Source organism: Podarcis pityusensis, assembly GCF_964106645.2.
Source record: "Podarcis pityusensis genome assembly, chromosome: 7".
NCBI classification, from domain to species: Eukaryota; Metazoa; Chordata; class Lepidosauria; order Squamata; family Lacertidae; genus Podarcis; species Podarcis pityusensis.
This window is the reverse complement of record NC_138031.1, coordinates 6,257,140-6,279,139: the sequence shown is the minus strand read 5'-3', so window position 1 is coordinate 6,279,139 and position 22,000 is coordinate 6,257,140. Positions and strand designations below refer to the sequence as shown.

The following is a 22,000-nucleotide window of genomic DNA, read 5'->3' as shown; positions in this document are numbered from 1 at the left end:
CCATAATATATATCTGTCAGTATATAAATCCTACCTGGCTTTCAGGTAAGTAAGCACAATGATGTCTCAGGGGACACAGAGCCTGAGAAGCTTAAGCCTAGTAGCGGCAGCTGAACATGCAAAGAGTTGATGTGGAAGGAAAATAACTCACCTCAATGAGGGTTAGTAACTTGGAGATTCAACGTGTATGAAACTGGGAGCATATATTTGATTCTAAAGGTAAAGGTAAAGGGAGCCCTGACCATTAGGTCCAGTCTTGGACGACTCTGGGGTTGCGGTGCTCATCTCACTTTATTGGCCAAGGGAGCCAGCGTACAGCTTCCAGGTCATGTGGCCAGCATGACTAAGCGGCTTCTGGCGAACCAGAGCAGCGCACGGAAATACCGTTTACCTTCCCGCTGGAGCGGTACCTATTTATCTACTTGCACTTTGACATGCTTTCAAACTGCTAGGCTGACAGGAGCAGGGACCAAGCAATGAGAGCTCACCCCGTCGCGGGGATTCGAACTGCCAACCTTCTGATTGGCAAGTACTAGGCTCTGTGGTTTAACCCACAGCGCCACCCGCATTCCTATATTTGATTCTAATGCAGCTTAATTTCAGTCACTGGGCGGCCATTGTTGACTGCCCACCTATGGGCTGGATTTGGCCCAGCGGCTGCCAGATATCTACTTGTTGCTGCAGGATTATTGAATTTCATTTGTAGACGGCCGCTTCAAAATGAGCGGTTAGGAGACTTTGAATAACGTCCAGTTCAAGGCCTCTTTACCCATAGCTGACCTTCCATTGGGGCAGCATTCCTTTCTTTATTAAAGACCGGCTTTGAACATCAGCCTAATGCGCTGGAACAGTCACAGTCCCCGGGAATGTCTCTCCTGCGTTAAGTGCTTGCCGTGAGTTTGGCCTTGGCCATCCCACACTTCCTAGCCATATGTTTCGCATCCAGGACTGAACAAAAGCTTCCTTTTGCAGGCTGCGCCCTTGAAAGCAGGAAGGGCATGCAGAAGTCTGTGTTGCACACGCAGAGGCATTGAGGGAAGGAGAAAAAGGGGAGATATTTCTCATAAAATCGGCTAGCCTCTTTTGCTGCCTTGGATGCAACACATGGCAGTGAGCAGTGACGGATTTATGTATAAGCTAAACAAGCTATAGCTTAGGGCCCCAACAGAAAACAACAACCTGGATGTACATTTCCAAAATATAAGATAAAAAACAAATAAAACAAACCTATATACAGCAACAGTGTTTTGTGTTGTGTAGGATCCTATGATGTAAGTAATGGGCCCCTCCTGCTAGCCTGCTCCCTAAAATATCACTGGTTTGCTCATTTCTGTATATAGGGTGCCTACATTCTGCATTCTGCCCACAAAGGTCCGTATAGTTAAAGCTATGGTTTTCCCAGTACAGTGGTACCTAGGGTTACAGACACTTCAGGTTACAGACTCCACTCACCCAGAAATAGTACCTTGAGTTAAGAACTTTGCTTCAGGGTGAGAACTGAAATTGTGCTCCTGCGGCGCTGCAGCCGCAGGAGGCCCCATAAGCTAAAGTGGTACCTCAGGTTAAGAAAAGTTTCAGGTTAAGAACAGACCTCCAGAACGAATTAAGTTCTTAACCAGCGGTACCACTGTAGTGATGGAAGGGTAGTGAAAGCTGGATCATAAAGAAGGCTGATTGCCGAAGAATGGATGCTTTTGAATTCTGGTGCTGGAGGAGACTCTTGAGAGTCCCATGGACTGCAAGAAGATCAAACCTATCCATTCTGAAGGAAATCAGCCCTGAGTGCTCACTGGAAGGACAGCTCCTGAAGCTGAGGCTCCAATACTTTGGCCACCTCATGAGAAGAGAAGACTCCCTGGAAAAGACCCTGATGTTGGGAAAGATGGAGAAGAGGACGACAGAGAGACGAGATGGTTGGACAGTGTTCTTGAAGCTACCAACATGAGTTTGACCAAACTGTGGGAGGCAGTGGAAGACAGAAGTGCCTGGTGTGCTCTGGTCCAGGGAGTCACGAAGAGTTGGACATGACTAAATGACTAAACAACAACAACAACATTCTGCATGGACTGGTTGCATGGCAACATGTGCAAATGGCTTTAGATACCTATTAAAGGTAAAGGTAAAGGTAAAGGGACCCCTGACCATTAAGTCGAGTCATGACCGACTCTGGGGTTGCAGCGCTCATCTCACTTTATTGGCTGAGGGAGCCGACGTACAGCTTCCGGGTCATGTGGCCAGCATGACTATGCCGCATCTGGCGAACCAGAGCAGCGCATGGAAACGCCATTTACCTTCCCGCCGGAGTGGTGCCTATTTATATACTTGCACTTTGACGTGCTTTCGAACTGCTAGGTTGGCAGGAGCAGGGACCGAGCAACGGGAGCTCACCCCGTCGTGGGGATCCGAACCGCCGACCTTCTGATCTGCAAGTCCTAGGCTCTGTGGTTTAACCCACAGCGCCACCTGCGTCCCAGATAGCTACTAGGTCCATCAATTACCATATAGCATCTATTCAGCAACAAAAAACAGCGACCATTTGTTGTTGACAAAGGACAGCTGGACATATAAAGGGCCCCATTACCTTTAGTAGCTTAGGGCCTCATCAAACCTAAATCCAGCCCTGGCGGCGAGGACCCAGAACAGCACCCAAGCACCCACCCACTCCTGCGCGGGACGTGGCTGGCTGCAGGAATGTCAGCCCAAACCTCCAGCCAGGTTTTCCTAGTGCAAACGGAGGACAGAGTGTCTGAGCGCAGTTGGGCCAGCAGAACGGGCCTCTCCTCTTCCCTGCTTGTGATAGCTCTGGTGCCAAGCAGCACATGGAGCTCCTGCTGAGATTTAACCTCCGTTTGACTTTTGAGTTTCCACCCTCTGATAACTTCAGCAGATGTGCATTTCTGGGTGGGACTTGCGAGTGGGGAAATCCAGGTCTGAGTGTTCCTCCGTCTTCCTTAACGGATTGAGGTGTGTGTGTGTGTGTGTGGAGAGCTCAAAGGGTCCACAGCGAACAGAAGGAGTCGGGTTTCTTTTTTGCAAAAGTCTAGTCATCTGAGGAAGCAAGAAAAACAAAAAGGAAGACCTAACCCCTTTGATGGGCCACCAGAAATATATAAAAAGGGCAGGTGATCTGGTTCATTTTGAAATAAAAAAATTAAGGTCTTATATATAATAATAAATGTTCATAAATGAATACCAAGCAAACACGTACATAAATATATAAACCACATGTCTGAAGCAGCACAGGAAAACAGCCCTGAAACCATTTTGACTTCCAAACTGACCAAATGTTTTTTCTGCAAGGTCGAAGGAAAATGTAAAAGCCTCCCCATTGTCTTTTCCTTCACAAAGCCTGTCTTAAGGGTATGTCTGTGTATGAATAGGATGAGCCTGTGACCTGGCTCAGGAACTAGGTATTTATCATTACAAAAGACTGGCCAGGCTCCCCAGGGTATCCAATCAAGTAAACATTAACAGGTAACCTGCCAGACAGGAGATAAACAACTCACTCAGATTTCTGTTGTAGACCACCTTTTCTGTGATGCAGATATGATGTGTCTGGGGGGTGGTCTTGGACTCCAGGGCGGGCAATTTAAAATGTCTATATAAGGGCCGGCACACCTTTGTTCTGGGTCCTCCTCCTTTCCTGCGTGTGAGGGGAGCACCCTGTTGCAACAGATCAGTAAAGATCAGGCTTACTAGCTGCTTTGCTTCTCAATATTCTCTGGTTGGCCTCTGTTATTTTCTCTGACCGACGGAGAACCTGTAACGGACTCTAAAAGGGCTCTTGTGTTCCCTATAAGGGGATAAGGGCAGATTTTTGTTTATTACAATTTGTTATTCTTTATTACATTTATATGCCAGCGCTATTTCCCAAGGAGCTCAAGGCGGTGTATGTGGTTTTCCCCCTCCCCATTTCCTCCTCACAACAATCCTGTCAGGTAAGTGCCGCTAAGAGATGGCGACTGGCCCAAGGTGTCCCATTGAACTTCATGGATAGTGGAGCGGGGATTCAAATCCTGGTCTCCATGGTCCTGCTCTAACACTCTAACCATTGTGCAACACTGTCTCTCCCTCTTGCATGAGCAATGCGGCCAGTCATAGAATTAGAATAACAAAATCTTAGAATTGTAGCGTTGGAGGGGACCCCGAGGGTCATCTAGTCCAACCCTCTGCAATGCAGGAATCCTGCCCACAGCCATCCCTGGGTGGGCTCTGTTATAAGAATTTTAAGGTCTTAAATATATAATAAATGTTCATAAATGTACCAACCAAGCACGTACATAGATCAGCATGGGAAGACTGACCTGAAAGCATTTTGACTCCCAAACTGACCAAATGTTTTCTCTGCAAGGAGGAAGGGGGTCAGGTAGCCTTCCCATTGTTACAGGAATTTAGTAATCACCATTTCAAAGGAATGGCCAGACCACCAGGAAAGGCAATCAGATAAGGCATTATCAGTTAACCTGACAGACAGGAAAAGCAACAACATTCAAATTTCTGTTGTAGACCGCCTTTTCTGTGATGCAGGTATGATGTTTGAGGGGGGTGGTCTTGGGTTACACCCCTTCAGTTATGTATGTATGATGTATGGAGGGTGGTCTTGAGCTCCAGGGAAGGGAATTTAAAATGTCTACACATATAAGGGCAGGCACGCCTTTGTTCTGGGTCCTCCTCCTTTCCTTCATGGGAGGGGAGCACCCTGTTGCAACAGATAAATAAAGATCAGGCTTACTAGCTGCTTTGCTTCTCAATATTCTCTGGTTGGCCTCTGTTATTTTCTCCTACCAATAGGGAACCTACGTAAGGACTCCATATGGGCTCTTGGGTACCCCATAAGGAGAAAAGGGCAGATTTTGTTTACAGCAGCTCGAACCACCAATCTTCTGGTTAACAGCTTGACGCACTGACCCACTGCACCACAGAAGCACCAATTGTAGAATCGTAGAGTTGGAAGGAACCCTTACGGTCATCTAGAGGGTCGACCCCCTGCAACACAGGAATCCTTTGTCCAACACGGGATTCGAACCCACAACCCTGAGATGAAGAATCTCATTCCATACCAGCTGAGCTAAAATGGCACAAAGTTTGGAAGTTTCTGGTGGTGGAGAATCCGAGGTCAAGTTGCGGTGGGACATTTCTCTTCCCTGTCGTGGGTCCTGTTCAAGGCTATGTCCTTAAGGAAATGGATTCCTAACCATCCTGGGAGACATGCGTCTGGTTACTGCAGAAATTAAGGCATGTGATGTATGGAAGTGAGAGCTGGACCATAAAGAAGGCGGATCGCCGAAGAATTGATGCTTTTGAATTATGGTGTTGGAGGAGACTCTTGAGAGTCCCATGGACTGCAAGAAGATCAAACCTCTCCATTCTTAAGGAAACCAGCCCTGAGTGCTCACTGGAAGGACAGGTCCTGAAGCTGAGGCTCCAATACTTTGGCCACCTCATGAGAAGACTCCCTGGAAAAGACCCTGATGCTGGGAAAGATGGAGGGCACAAGGAGAAGGGGACGACAGAGGACGAGATGGTTGGACAGTGTTCTCAAAGCTACCAGCATGAGTTTGACCAAACTGCGGGAGGCAGTGGAAGGCAGGAGAGCTTGGTGTGCTGTGGTCCATGGGGTCACGAAGAGTCGGACACGACTAGACGACTAAACAACAACAACGAGAGCCACCAGTTTGCGGAAAATTGGGAAGGAGGTTATAGAGGTCATACGGAATAGATTCCAAATATCATTGATTTTGTGCATGGCAAGTCTGTGTTTGCATGCAAGTAGTACATACCGTATGTTGCAAGTTTATACACGGTAAGTCTTCAATCCAATCGTAGAAGGGAGATGCATTTTTATTTTTCCAATTCATCAGGATCAGTCTTTTTGCTGTGGTAAGGGCACAGAGAGTCCACTCGTATGGTCATTTTACAAAAGGTTCCATGTGCTGGCTATATAATTGAAGAGGATGTTTTGCTCTGAAAATATAAGCTTGTTCCGTACAGATGACACCAAACTGGGAGGGTTGGCTAACACCCCAGAGGACAGGATCACACTTCAAAACGACCTTGACAGATTAGAGAACTGGGCCAAAACAAACAAGATGAATTTTAACAGGGAGAAATGTAAAGTATTGCACTTGGGCAAAAAAAATGAGAGGCACAAATACAAGATGGGTGACACCTGGCTTGAGAGCAGTACATGTGAAAAGGATCTTGGAGTCTTGGTTGACCACAAACTTGACATGAGCCAACAGTGTGACGCGGCAGCTAAAAAAGCCAATGCAATTCTGGGCTGCATCAATAGGAGTATAGCATCTAGATCAAGGGAAGTAATAGTGCTACTGTATTCTGCTCTGGTCAGACCTCACCTGGAGTACTGTGTCCAGTTCTGGGCACCACAGTTCAAGAAGGACACTGACAAACTGGAACGTGTCCAGAGGAGGGCAACCGAAATGGTCAAAGGCCTGGAAACGATGCCTTATGAGGAACGGCTAAGGGAGCTGGGCATGTTTAGCCTGGAGAAGAGGAGGTTAAGGGGTGATATGATAGCCATGTTCAAATATATAAAAGGATGTCACATAGAGGAGGGAGAAAGGTTGTTTTCTGCTGCTCCAGAGAAGCGGACACGGAGCAATGGATCCAAACTACAAGAAAGAAGATTCCACCTAAACATTAGGAAGAACTTCCTGACAGTAAGAGCTGTTCGACAGTGGAATTTGCTGCCAGAGAGTGTGGTGGAGTCTCCTTCGTTGGAGGTCTTTAAGCAGAGGCTTGACAACCATATGTCAGGAGTGCTCTGATGGTGTTTCCTGCTTGGCAGGGGGTTGGACTCGATGGCCCTTGTGGTCTCTTCCAACTCTAGGATGCTATGATTCTATGAGTTCTGTTGATAGTTTCAGTTACGAGTGTTCGCCAAAGAAATCTCGCCCTGCTGTTTGGATTTCATTTGGCGGGGTGGTATTTATTGCTAGGTGCAATATACTTCGGGAAAACAAGCACTTTATCCTCGGATTAATTTTTTAAAAAGTAATAATAAAGAAAGTTCCAGCCTGCAGCCTCACAATCTGACAGAGGCAGCAATCAAGGGGATTTTTAAAGAGTAGGAGTGGTGAGGGAATAAAAGTCGAGAGCAGAGAACTGTGCCTGATCGCTGAAGAATTGATGCTTTGAATTATGGTGCTGGAGGAGACTCTTGAGAGTCCCATGGACTGCAAGAAGATCAAACCTATCCATTCTGAAGGAAATCAGCCCTGAGTGCTCACTGGAAGGGCAGATCCTGAAGCTGAGGCTCCAAGACTTTGGCCACCTCATGAGAAGAGAAGACTCCCTGGAAAAAACCCTGATGTTGGGAAAGATGGAGGGCACAAGGAGAAGGGGACGACAGAGGACGAGATGTTTGGACAGTGTTCTCGAAGCTACCAGCATGAGTTTGACCAAACTGCGGGAGGCAGTGGAAGACAGGAGTGCCTGGCGTGCTCTGGTCCAGGGGGTCACGAAGAGTCGGACACGACTAAACGACTAAACAACAACAAACCTGACACCATCCGGGTGCTACTGAACTACAACTCCCATCAACCCTGACCATTGGCCATGCTAACTGAGGGTGATGGGGGCTTGGAGTCTGACGGGTTCTGCACCTCCGTAATAAGTAACATGGCAACAAGTCAGATAAATTATTGGCAAGCTGCCTCAAGAATATAGAAGCAAGGATTACGGGCCAAACTGGATCTGCAGTTAGATCCCTGCAATGCCTGTTGCGTTATTTAAGAGCACCTGAACTCCGTAACTGGAAATCATAACACCTCTGAATTTTGAGATGGTATCTGGTGCTGCACAAACACTTTCAAGCACATATCATCTAAGATTGTTGTTATTACCATTCTTCGTATTTATTTATTTATACCCAGCCTTTCCTCATGAGGGGACTCAAGGCGGCTTACGGATAAAAACATAGACGAAACAACACCAAAAGAGTAAACATGGACAGAATTAAAACTATATGCTTCAGACTATGTTTAAAAGACACAGATAATTACAATAAAACAGCACCAGCCCTTTCATTAAAAGCGGCCGGTTGCTAACAGCCTGTTGGAACAAGAAGGTTTCACCTGCTGGTGGAAGGACAAAGAGGGAGGCAGTCTAGGGAAAATAAAAGACAGCAGCTTCTGCACTTTTCCTGCTAAATTACAGTATATATCCAGTCTATTCCTGCCCAGCATTTCCCGCTTTTGAACTTAAACCGGTGCAGCATTTATCACATGTGCAACCCCCTTGTGACACCTGCAAGCTGACTGAGCTCCGCCTGAAGTTTTGGGTCCTGGCTTGAAGGCTGAAGGGGCTGGAGAACACTCTCGGGGGTGGGACCACAACAGCGGTGTAGCGTGGGTTGTCAGCACCCGGGGCAAGGCAAGTAATTTGCGCCCCCTAACCCGGGGCAAGGCAAGTAATTTGCGCCCCCTAACCCCTAACCTGCCGCCGCTGCCAGCGTCTTCTTGCTGCTGCCTGGGCTGGGCTGGTGTGGTTCTCTCCTGCGCTCAGCGCTGCGCTGGGCGGCCGCTGCACTGTCCCTCCCCCAGATAGTCCCTCGCTCTCTCTCTGCACCGCACGCCTGGCACCCACCCCCTCCACAGTGGGCGGCGACCCAGCGGCTCGGATCGGATTCGCACAGCCAGCACTGCAGTGAAAGAGAGTGAGTGAGCCAGGTAGGGGCAGAGAGCTGCAAGTTCGAGCGCCCCCCCCAGATATTGCGCCCGGTGCGGCCGGCCCCCCCTGCACCCCCCACGCTACGCCACTGGGCCACAATAAAAGTGCCGCAAATCAGGAGCGGAAAGACTGTTGGCAGGGAAGTTAACGCTTTCCTCGAGGAAATGAACCGACAACTTTGCAACCCTTCGCAGCAGGTCTTGCCCCTAGCGAGCAGCTGCCAGGACTCTCTAAGGCTCCTCCTCTTCCAGATGTGTCCCATGGAGGCGCAAGCTGGGTCTGTGCACCTCTGGCCTCTGTTGTTCTCCTTATTCTGCATGTTCTTGGAGACCAGTGAAGAGGGGAGCTTGTCATAGCAGGAGAGGGAGATTCCCTGAATTCTTAAGCAGCTTTTTGAATTTTATTTTATTTTATTATTATTATTTTATTTTTATTTTATTAAAATAATTCAACATTAATACATACATAATACATATACATATACAGACAAACATACATTTCATACAATCCTTAAAAATATTCATACATATCCACACTCAATCCCACACATACTTCCTTTCCCCACCATAATCCCTCACCCCTCCCTTGTGTTAGACTTCCAATCTACTCAATTGCAATTTCTTTCCACTTCTATTACTTTCTTTCACACACTTTTAAACCAACTTTCTACCTCTTTTTCTTTTACACATTGTTATCCATCTTATTTAGTATTTCAGTATTTATAACGGAACTTATTTATTCTAATAGGAATTTTTCAATATGATTTTGCAAACATCCTTTAAACACCTTCCAGTCCTTGTCTATCTTCTCTTTTGAGATCCTTCCAATTTCTCCTGTTGTTTTGGATATATTGTAATACTCCAATAATTTGGCAAGCCACTCTGTTTTTGTCATAATTATACCACTTTTCCAATTTTTCGCAATCAATAGCCTTGCGGCTACTGTTGCGTATAAATATAATGTCTTGTCCTCTTCCTTTAGACTTCCTAGTTTGCAGTATGTGGGTTCCAAGTTGTTTGAGTCCCAAGGTATTTGAGAACCAAGGTACCACTATAAAGGATCCCTGACAGGTAGCTTTCAATGGGATGTTTTTGGGAAATATTAGCGTGGGGACACTGGCATCAATAAGCAGCATGCAATTTGTCTTCAGGTAAACTGTGTGACACTGATTGCACTTTGGAACACGTAGAATCCGTGGATTGTGGAGTTTGAAGGGAACCCGGAGACATCTAGTCCAGCCCCCTGCAATGCTAAGGAATATTTTCTTGTACATGACAACAGCAGCGAGAATGTTGATAGCCAGTAATTGGAAAGGAAATTATGTTCCAACCAAAGAATGGTTGAATAAATTATGCAAATACTTGGAATTAGCAAAGTTGACTGATTTGATAAGACAAAAACCAAAAAATATAATCCAGAAACAACGGGAATGTCTAAATGATTATGTATGCAGACAAGGGTCAAATGTAAGGTATTGGTTGTGTTTAGAATAGATTTATGAAAGATTTAGAAAACTTATTGATGAGAATATTTGTGAGATTGTATGGGAAAAATATGGAATAACAGATACAATCTTGCTTAAAATGTATATAGGAAGTGCAGTGTAAGTGACGGAAGTCAATCAATGAAATTTTATTATTATTTTCATATTGAGATATTTGTAGAATAAACTCGGAACAAATTCTTCCAACCTTTCTTCTTCTTTTCTCTTTTTTTCTTCTTTTCTTATATATGTGCTTATTTGCAATATATATGTATGTATTTGCAATATTTTGCTTCTATTTTGTAACAATTATGTTAAATAAATTATTTTTTTAAAATAATAATAAACTTGTAGAATCAACTTGGAAGAAATTCTTCCAACCTTTCTTCTTCTTTTTTTCTCTTTATTTTTTCTTCTTCTTTCTTTTCTCTTTTGTTCCTTTCTTATATATGTGCTTATTTGAAATATATATTGTATGTATTTGCAATATTTTGCTTATATTTTGTAACAATTATGTTAAATAAATTAAAAATTTTAATAATAAAAGGAATCCTTGACAGATGGCCATCGAACTTCAAAACCTCCAAAGAAAGTCCGCAAAGTATAGGATAAAGTTACCCTGCTTCTCAGTGCATGGCCCACACAGCATTACGACAAAGGAAAAGCAAAGGCACACCCAGAGATTTCAAGGATGCCTCTCCACATTCCAGCCTTCAGCCGTGCCCTGCGAAACAGGTGGGCATTATCGTCTGGGAAAATCAAGAGATGCCAACAGCAAAGCGAACTCTGGCCAGGCAGAAACCTGGGTTGGCAGACAGAACCCTGCAGCTGCTGAATGCAACTGACATGGCGCACAGAAGAGCTAGCCTCTGTCTGCGTTGTTGCTAGCAGACCAAGCGGCCTGCATTCATTTTTTAGGAAGAAGCTGCTGTCGGGGGGAGTTGCAAATATTAGCCCCCGAGCAGGAATACTGCAACATCGCTTTAAGGAAAAAGCAACAGCACGCTGTCAGATTAAGCAGCTGAAGATAGCTATCTTAATTGCGCCGCTCTCTGGGGGCGAGCAACGCCATCGCTGTACATGTGCGATCGGGAACTTTCCCACCCTTAAAAGGGCCCGAGTCACTTCTACTCATGTTCCACCTGGGCTTTGGGTGCATTTGAACTCCTGCTCTTCACCTTCCTCCCTCAGCCACCCACACCGATCCTGAAATGGCTTGAGGCTACCAGGTGCCCATTGCAATTTCACTTTCCTTGGCTTTCTGTACAACAGGGGTAGGCAAACTAAGGCCCGGGGGCTGGATCTGGCCCAATCGCCTTCTCAATCCAGCCCGCAGACGGCATGGGAATCTGCATGTTTTTACATGAGTAGAATGTGTCCTTTTATTTAAAATGCATCTCTGGGTTATTTGTGTCCTGGATGCTAGGCAGGAAAAACTGCGGTCGTTTGTGTGTGTGTGTGTGTGTGTGTGTGTGTGTGTGTGTGTATGTATGTTTTTGTAAAAAAGAAAGCTCAACCAATTTTGGGTAAAAAACCCCCCAAAAAACCTTTAAAAAGCTCAACAATTTTGGTGGTTTTCTTTAAAAAAAAAAGCAGCTCAACAACTTTCAGGATGTCCCGGTTTGTACTTTTTGAAATATGGCAACCCTAAGATAGAAGGGACGCAGGTGGCGCCTAGGGCTTGCCGATCAGAAGCTTGGAGGTTCAAATCCCCGTGACGGGGTGAGCTCCCGTTGCTTGGTCCCTGCTCCTGCCAACCTAGCAGTTCGAAAGCACGTCCAAGTGCAAGTAGATAAATAGGTACCGCTCCGGCGGGAAGGTAAACGGTGTTTCCGTGAGCTGCTCTGGTTCGCCGGAAGCGGCTTAGTCATGCTGGCCACATGACCCGGAAGCTGTACGCCAATAAAGTGAGATGAGCGCTGCAACCCCAGAGTCGGCCACGTCTGGACCTAATGGTCAGGGGTCCCTTTACCTTTAAGATAGACCCACAGGTGCAGAAAGCTTGCTGATCCCCTGCCCCAAACCAAGATAGAAGCAGATAGAAATTAGCCAGGCACATTTTGCGAGTGGCACGGGCCCAACTGCGACCACGTGGAAATCTCTGGATGCCACCTCCACCTGGCTGGTCCCCTCCAGCTTTCTTAAGCAGGTCAGCAGAAGAGCTTATTTATATCCCACCTTTTCCCTCAAGGACTACATGGTTCACCCCCCCCCCCGTTAATCCCTACGGCGACCCTGTGAGGTAGGTTATGTGACTGCAACTGACTCCAAGGTCACCTCGTGGGTTTCATGACAGAGTGGAGATTTGAACCCTGATGTCCCACTTCCTAGTCTGACCCTCTAATCCAGCCTTTCTCAACCCGTGGGTCCCCAGATGTTGTTGGACTACAACTCCCATCATGCCTAGCTAGCAAGGCCAGAGCTCAGGGATGATGGGAGTTGTAGTCCAACAACATCTGGGGACCCACAGGTTGAGAACCACTGCCCCCCACTGGCTTCTTAAGAGGATTTCTGCTATGGAGCAGCTCTATAAAGTCAGTAAATAAGTATGAGGAAAAGCAAAATGTCACATAGGAAAAGATCTGAAATATTTCCCATGAAGGTTGAATTTTATTCTGGATTTGTTTTATTTGCTGTGTTGCAAACAGCTTTGAGATTATCCCCCTTTAAAATATAAAGCAGTATAGAAAGGAAATGAACAATAATAATAATTTCTGCAGCAAAAAAAAGGCACCTAAACATTCTGTTGTGGTGACCACAATGTAAGTTTTGAAGTGCCATTTGGTGATTAGCTTATATATCTGATTTTCTACCTAGAAGGAGCAATCTATGATGCCTCTAAGCTCAGCGTTCAAACCACAATGACTTGGAAAGGAGTCAGATTGTGGTTGTTTCAATGGACAGCTTCTAGTTTTACCGTATGGGAAGGAGATAAATAAACACGCTGCAACACAGAGTCTCATACAAAACAGTGAAGCCTTTTTATTTTTTAAATTTTCCTTTGTTGTTGCGGTTGGAGGCAAGGACAGCCTTATTACACTTTTAAGGAAACCTCTCACAACTAAAAAAAAAGTGAATACTTTAAAAAAGGCATTGACAGTTTTACACAGGACTTGAGCAGAAAAAACAGACAAGTTTTCACTTATTTTATTTTTTTAATAATTCTTCTTCTTTTAAAAAAAGGTTATAAAGTGTCTGGACCTTGTTGGCATCTGCCAAAGTGATGCTTGCCCGATATAAAAGCACTGGGTATAATAGTAAAAACCAACAATAATAATTTAGCTATGGCTCAGAGAAAAAACGAACAAACCAACAAATACCCCAAGTAACTGGTCTCCGTCTACAACAGCCTCCTCCAACTTGGCGCTCTCTCCATGTTCTGAACTACAACTCCCAGAAGCCTCAGCCAGCTGAGTGGCAGGACGTCGAATTAGGGAAGGCAGGCCTATGAACTAATGGCGCACCGAGTTTTTAAAAAAGGGAGACATGTAAAATCCCACTGCTGAAGGAATCAGAAGGATCGTCCGGTGTATCTTTGGGAAAACACATTTCAAAAAGAAACAGGGTGGGTTGGGAAAATTCAGACACACATCCCAGAACACTAAAATATTGAAGCCAGGCGTACCAGTCTGGAAACATGCGCCCTCAAGCAGGGATTAGAAGCTGCCCTCAATTAAAACATTATCCTTTCGCCAGCGATTTCACCAAGGTTTAATTCGCTTTCCAGATCCAAGTGGGAGCTGTTTCTTCGTGAAGTCTTCCCACATTGGCCTGGGAGCATTGGTGTGCCAGGAACGCTCTGCGTCGGGACCAACTGCATGGCTGTCCCCCCTTGCTTGGCCACTTGGGGTCGGGCGATGCTCAAGCTAGGACGCCACCCTGTCACCTCGATAGCGCAAGAGCAGTGTTGGAAGAAGCCGGCGGAATTTAAGGCACCCCTAGACCACTGGAAGATTAAACGGGGTGTGAGGTCGATGTGGTGGCAGCCGTTCCAATTTCCTTCCTGCCAGGTGTGTTCCCTTCGTCCCCTCTTTTCCCAAAAGGCTCTTTCGATGCCCCGAAAGATGCCATCGGGGAGGGCTCGCTCGCCCCCACCGTGCTGCACATTCGATGCAATCAATTGCTTTCTGGTGGGAAAAACTTGCGCATGGGGAAACGTTGGGGAAACTGTACGCCCATCACTTCTGGGATGTTACATCGAAGGTGCAACAAAGGAGGGCCTGAGGAATTCTCTGGCTGCCTTGGGGTGGAATGCATAGCTGTCAACGTTTCCCTTATCTTGCGAGGAAGCCTATTCGGAATAAGGGAATTTGCCTTTTTAAAAAAGGGAAACGTTGACAGCTATGGTGGACTGAGCCTTGGAGTTATGCTGGAAGCCCCCTTTCTCCCCTGGAACCATAAAACATCATTTCATTGCAACGTTTGCATCAGCAGTTGGGAATCCCCGCTCCGAAAAAACATTATCGTTTTTAATAATTAAAAAAACCACACACACACATCATTTAAATTCACATTCCTGGACATTGTAATGAGCCATATCATACCAGAGCCAAGAGGGTGTTTCAAATCCCCACTCTAGGCTGCGATGCAGTGCACAGCGCCTTGAGATCTGCGGGGGGAACATGATCACTTTTGCTTTACAACAGCTGGGAGAGAAAAATCGCCTCTCCCAATACCACACACACAAAAACCACAAGAGGCATTGCAAATTTATATATATATGTTTTCCCCCGCCTCCCTGCTAGAGGATACACGCAAGCTTTCGTTTTTTTAATTTTGAATTCAAGATTTCCACACTATAAGGCTATTAAGAATGCTGGTATGTCCGTGTCTGGCTAAGCCAGCGCTCTGAAGTAAGGGCTGAAGACATTTTATGTGCTATGATTTTTAAAAATTTTATTTTTCTAAAAAGAGACCTATGGGGAATTTTTTTTTTTTTAAAAAGGTGCACATTTGAGGGAAAGAACGGCGCTTTTCGGAAAGGATCTTCTTAAAAAAAGTTGGCGCTTTTGCCCTTTTAAAGAACATTCTTGATGCAGCAGGTAGATAAAAATAACTTTTCCCTGCCTGTGCTGACCACTGCTCTCCAACCACCCCCCGCAAGCTTATGGTCAGCACACATGGTGGTCACTTTTAATCTGAGGGAGGGCACTGTGTTCCCCAGACACTAATCTTGGGCTCTGGAGCAAGCTGAGTGGCCAGACTCTATCGTAAAGATGGCATCTCCAGGCTATGAGGTTTCACCACAATTGGGCACATTATGTGCTGATGGCAGAAGGTTGCTGACTAGGGGCCAAAGTGAGGAATGTGCTTCCTGAAGGATCCCCTCAACCTGGAGGCTGGCAGTGAAATATATAAACAGGCCCAATGCTTCTCTTCTTGGAAGTGACAACTACAAGCAACATTTAAAAAATTAAAAAATAAAAATAAAACCGGGAGGGTCAGGATAAAGTTGTGTTGGCGTGATCACCTCTTTCTGAGACAGGCATCCCTGTCCTAATTTGCACCACTTGAGTCCGAGGGAAGAGGAAATCCAATTATTTGAATGTTTCACATGGGAGGCAGGATGGGGAGGGAATCCCAGCAGCCCACATAAAAGCCATATGCCAGAAGAGGCATGTGGGCTGAGTCTTCCTTCTCCCTGACATGCTAGCTGTCTACATGCAAGGAGCCCGTGCGTGAAAGCTTCCGCACAACAGTCTCTCTGCCTGCAGCCTGAAATCCTGGGGAAATGGTGCAATCCTGCTTCTGCCACAAGAGTTAGCCCAAATTTGGGCGCAGGCGCAAAATTAGGCCATGCGTATTTTGTGCTGCGATCTGCTTGAGTACACCCTAGTCAGCAAGGCTTCCCCCCCATAAATCTCATCCCCCCCCCCCCAATTTGGTAGAAGCTCACCCAAAGCAGCTGCCTGCCTCCCCCCCCCCCCAAACTGTTCCCTCCACCAAGTCACGCCTTTGCAGGCTGAACAATTCCCACCCATCCTCCATCCCATAACCTGCTGGCTGCACACTTGAGCTCTCAGCACAGGAAATCGCTCCCACCCACGCATGGAAGCTGTCAAGAGGACTGCACATTTATCGTCAACCGGAAGAAAGCTTTCCGGGCCAAGGGAGATGACCTTAAAAGTTTAAAAAGCAGAATGCTGAACTTTTTTGCTTGAAGGTATTGAAAACACAACCGAAACTTTTGCTACACAAACAAGAGGAAAGCAGTAGCTGTGGAGTCTCTGTGGGCTGCGCATCTCAGATCGGGGCATGTTCACCTTTAGAACACTAATAATACCATGGCTTACAGAGGCAGAGCGAGTCTCAGCGCACATTTGCCAAAAGCAAAGATCCTCGATTTGCTCATGGGGACTTTAATTCATCTATTTCCGACACGGATTACCACTTCGGCCAGGGCGTTCTGCATGCAGATGGAATGTGTGCAACTGCAAGCAGTTGAACGCCTGCAATTAACGTTGCATGTCATTCCCAAGCGCCAGAAAAGGAGGAGAGCACACAAAACATAGCTATGCGCCCAGAACTCCCATTTTTGCTAGCAAAACAAAAAAAGCAAGTTTCAGGATCTCATGACTTTTGAGCTGCTGAAGATTTTCATAATTTGGAAGTGGGGCTTCAGTAGCCAAGCTGCAAAATAGGACTAGGGAAACCAGAATGAGGCAAGAGGGGCAGAATTATTATTCCTCACCCCCCCGCCCCGCAATCCCCTGATTTCTTGACCCATAATGCATTGGGGGTAGAATTGTTACCATTTTTTTTTTGCACCGAGGGGCACATAGGCTTAGTCCTCTTTCAGGGAAGAGGCGGTGGGCAACTCCCTAGAACAGCCATTTCCCTGCTAAAGGGGGGGGGGGGTTGGGGGCTGTGATTTCTGCATAGCTTCGGTATAGGACCAGCCGCTGCTGCTATGCTCACACAGCAAATCTGCAAGCACCCAGGCGGCAATGGCGTGATTTAGCTCCGCAAAGACAAAATCACCAGAAATAACTTGTGCGTTTAATAGCGATTAAAAAACGTTAAGCATCAAAACCGAAGGTGTGGCTTGGGGGCTCTTGACAAGGGCAAAACTGCAGCGCGGAAAATGGGTTTTAAAGCTTCCGGTAACCTCCTCACAACCTGTGAAGAGTCAGAGGAGAATTTATTAGCCTGCCTTCTCCTGGGTCCAGCTTCCTCTGTCTCTTAAAACTGGACCCACAAGGTCCGGGGATCTCCCTGGGTGCCAAAATTACATTGCATGCTCATTTATTCTTCTCCCGTGAAGTGGGATCTCCTCGTAAACGTCCTGCGACCGCAGGAATAGCTGCAAGGGGCAGGAGTGGTTCCTTTCCCCTGGCCTGATCTCTTAAGGCCTAGGGCGGAGAGAGGAATAAATTGTGCAGTCCTCCATGTCCAAATCAGATGTCGTTCCATGCATGAAACAGCTGTCTGTCTCACGCCTCTTCCCAGTTCCTGAGCCCAATGCCAAACATTCCTGAAGCCCTCTGTTCTCAGACCAAAAACCATTTTTTACTGGCTACCTGCCTCCCCTGACCTCGCTCCTGTCTCTCGTGCAGGTAAGCCAAAACTTTGCCAATGAGCTACAACCCTAGGATGCCCTTGCAAGCAGAGGCAAGGATGGGAATCGGATGATTTAAACGTGAAGGGATCAACTTCTGATCACACACACACACACACACACACACACACACACACAGAGGAATCGTAGCACCTGGGAGACGGAATCTCACAAGGTAGAACTACGATGCCTTTGGCAGAGAGCCTGTTTGCTTTTCTGATGTGCATTGCAGAGAAATTTCCCTGCACCTTTTCCAAATGGAGTGAGGAAACCCCCCTCATGGGGTTAGATCAAAGATCACAGCAGATCACTCAAGAAGACCACAGGACCACCTTGCAAGAAAGACTTCCTTGCAAGAAGATGGCAACTAACCCATCACGCCATTACCCAACCGATGCCATCCCTCTGGCCAAAGCCAACTTTCCACCTGGGCTCCAGAAGGCCTGGCAAAACCTGCAGTGCCCACCAAGTCAATCTGAGACCACCACCCCCAGCAGAAAGGGGGGGAAGTGGCAGGGTGGCACTGCCAAAAGAGCTTTTGGCTTGGTGCATCGGAAGCCACGCTGGCATCAGAGAGAGCTGAGGCAGTGGCAAGCGATTTGAGCTGCAAGAAGAAAGCAATCCCACTCGGCCCCTGCTGGGACCTGCCCCTGCCTGGAAAGGAGGGGTTTTTTTTGGGGGGGGGGCACGGAAGAGGAGCTGTGGTGGTCCCAGATAGATACACCCCAGCACCAAGGAACAGAAGCACAATTGCATTGTGGTGTGCCATCGTCGCACTTGGCGAGTGTTCTGCAAGGAGAGGGGGACAGGGGGAAGAACGACAACATAATTTCTAGTTTTTTTGTGGGGGGGGGAATGGACTCAGCCACCTTCCCCCCTAGGCTCAGATCCCAGCGCTGCCGGATTTGGCGGTGCCGAACAAGGGGAATCCTGCCCAGTGGGGAAGGTTGCCGCCTGGGACTTCAGAGGTCAAGCCCTGTGTTTGCGGAGTTTGTGTGTGTGTGTGTTTTGGCAAAAGGCTATTACTGAGGTTACATGATGCAGCATTTGTTCTTGTGGTTCTGTGGGTCTCTGAAGCGCAGCCGCTGTTTGGGGCGATACTTCTCCAGGTACGTCAGCTGCTTGCTGTTGATGGCTCCGCGGCGCTTCCTGGCAAGACGACAGAGAGAGAAGGGAGGGGATAGAAAAATCAAAGCTTTGGTGTGCTGATCAAAAACACCTTGCAAGGGTTGAACACACACACACGGCTTCTTGACCCCAAGTAAAACCTTCCCTGAGGTCCTGCCTGCCAAGAGACCATCGCATGCCACAAGAAAAAGCTATCTTTGCCAGCCCCAGTTAGGTGCTTCCAAGGCCGCGCAGCAGCAAAACTCTTTTTCTTCTGCAGAGTCGGGGGAAAGGGCTGCAGGCTGGTCAGAGCAGCCCCAGCTGCGCCCTCAACTCCAGATGCGGGAGGGTGGGGCATATAATCATAATAATGATAATAATAAAAATACATTTTATTTATACCCCGCCCTCCCGGGCTCAGGGCAGCTGACACCAATAAAATCACAGTAAAAAACATGATAGGGGGAAAAGAAAAAGAAAAACCATTCAAAATACAGGTTAAAATGCAATTTAAAATGCAGCCTCATTTTAAAAGTAGCCGATAAATCAGGACCATAAGGGGAGGGAAACATAAGGCTCAGACGGAGTCCAAACCAAAGGCCAGGTGGAACAGCTCTGTCTTGCAGGCCCTGCAGAAAGATGTCAAGTCCCGCAGGGCCCTAGTCTCTTGTGGCAGAGCGTTCCACCAAGTTGGGGCCAGTGCTGAAAAGGCCCTGGCCCTAGTTGAGACCAATCTAACCGCCTTGCGACCTCCAAAATGTTATCATTTGTGGACCTTAAGGTCCTCCGCGGGGCATACCAGGAGAGGCGGTCCCATAGGTATGATGGTCCTAGGCCACATAGGGCTTTAAAGGTCAAAACCAGCACCTTAAACCTGACACTGTACTCCACCGGGAGCCAGTGCGGTTGGTAAAGCACTGGATGAATGTGATTCCGCAGCAATACGAGATGTTTCTGGCCGTTCAGCCCCCTCCCCAAGGTCCTTGCTCTGCCAAGAGCACGAGGGAGAGACTGAAGGAAAAATCCCTGTTCCGTGGCCTTAGCAGAACACGCTAAGGAGATTAGAGGACGGATTGAGAGCAGGACGCTCGGCTCCAGCTCGTAAGCAGAGCTGGTGGCGACGAAGGGCTCACACAGCTATTACAGTTGCAAGCCAGGAGATGCGGCCAGATGGACCGTAATCCTCGCTGGATCCGGCCGGACAGTTTTCACTAGATTCCCCCCCCCCCCCCAAGGTTCATTTTAGTCCTTCCATAACCCCAGATGACTTTCTGGCAGGGCAAACGCCCCGCTCCCCAAGAATAACCCCCCTGAAAGCGAGAGGCAGGGTGGGTGAGTGTGCCATGCGACAGCAACGGGCTGCACCTCGGAGGGAGATCAGTTGCTTGGCATGCAGAAGGCTCCAGGTTAAACCTCCCAACGGCATCGGTTAGTGCAGAATCCTGCAGCGTCCCTCGTCACGGGATCGAAACATCCCTGACTCAGACTGACTGGTTCTCAGTAGATTGGCACAGCTCTCTCTTTAGGTACTGCTTCTGCTAGCGACGTGGGAATTGGGGAAGGGTTGTGGCTCAGCCGGAGGGCATCTGCTCAGCATGCAGAAGGCTGAGGGTTCAATCCCCCAAGGGCGTCTCTGGGTGCAGCTGGAAAAGACTCCCTGCCTGAAACCCTCGAGAGATGCTGCCAGTCAGTGTAGGCAGCACTAAACTAGAGAATACCAATGGCCTGGCCTGGATAACGCAGCTTCCTGTATCGCTGTGACGGTGTCACTGTTACAGGATTACAGGAATCCTCTTGCATCTTTGCATGGGAAAAGTTAGCCTCTCAGGGAGAACAAGGCTAAGCTAAATCCTTCTTCTTGATATGCTAGGACCCCTGACCATTAGGTCCAGTCGTGGCCGACTCTGGGGTTGTGGCGCTCATCTCGCTTTATTGGCCGAGGGAGCCGGCGTACAGCTTCCGGGTCATGTGGCCAGCAGGACTAAGCCGCTTCTGGCGAACCAGAGCAGCGCACGGAAACGCCGTTTACCTTCCAGCTGGAGCGGTACCTATTTATCTATTTGAACTTTGACGTGCTTTCGAACTGCTAGGTTGGCAGGAGCAGAGACCGAGCAACGGGAGCTCATCCCGTCACGGGGATTCGAACTGCCGACCTTTTGATCGGCATCTCCTAGGCTCTGTGGTTTAACCCACAGCGCCATCCACGTCCCTCTTGATAGGCTAGCTTTCTCCATTTAGGGTTTCTGCTGCCGTAGGAGGGGAAATTAGATGTGAGACACTGCTTAGGACTATGAAGTGGTACAGCCACCACTATGACTCCAGCAGAGTAGAATGATAGAATCTTAAGAGTGGGAAGGGGCGCCGAGGGTCATCCAGCCCAACTCAACCCTGCAATTGAGGAATCTCAGCTAAAGCATCCCTGACAGATGGCCACCCAACCCCTGCTTAAAAACCTCCAAGGAAGGAGAGTCCACAACCTCCTGAGGGAGACTATTCCATTGCTGAACAGAACCCTACTGTCAGGAAGTTCTTCCAGATGTTTAGCACCAGGACCAAAACTGAGATCATCGTCAGGTGTGCCGAGAGTCGAGTTGTTGAGGACAGGAAGAGAAAGCCGAGTGGCATGTCATAATAAAAGCCTGCCCCTTAAAGTCAGTCCACTTACAACCCAAGCAGTATTTCTACCCATTACCTTGATCAACTATGGAAGACCGAGGCTGGGGTCCAAAAGCTGCGTCTCGAGACGCGGGAGTGCCCAGAAGCATTTTACTAAGTGTTTTTCAAAGTCCCCTCCGTAGCAGAAGAGCAATTTTGGGGAGGGCGGGGGGAAAGACTGATGTTTAAATTTCCATGGGCCTTGGAGCCTGGCCATGAACAAACAGATTTGCCTGTGTAAATTTGTAGGTCAGGTTCCGATTCATTCAGCTAAACCAAAATAAAGAGTTCATGAGAAGCGGGGAACACTTGTCCCAGCCTTCTTTTACGAGTCTGCACCTGATCGGCTTTCCGGGTGGAGCGCACCTATGCCAGTGAGCCGCACGCTTGCATTTTTGGTGCGTTCGTTAGGCCGAACGACCTCTGCCTTTGCGTAAGCAACCCCCGACTCCTCTCTCCACAAGTATCAAGCCAGTCTAGGAACGCCGGGCCATTAACCTGGATCT

General features: G+C 47.6%; 1 protein-coding gene across 6 annotated transcripts in view; it reads right to left on the bottom strand.

Annotated features, from left to right (window-relative positions):
* Positions 1-13,131: 13,131 nt before the first annotated feature.
* Positions 13,132-22,000, bottom strand: part of PTP4A3 (protein tyrosine phosphatase 4A3) — a 109,348-nt gene continuing 100,479 nt past the window's right edge. For all 6 annotated transcript variants that reach the window (XM_081012894.1, XM_081012897.1, XM_081012898.1 and 3 more), the window contains one exon: positions 13,132-18,881. In XM_081012894.1, the coding sequence (XP_080869020.1) occupies positions 18,764-18,881 (118 nt within the window). In that variant the 3' untranslated portion in view covers positions 13,132-18,763. The remainder of the gene's footprint in view (positions 18,882-22,000) is intronic.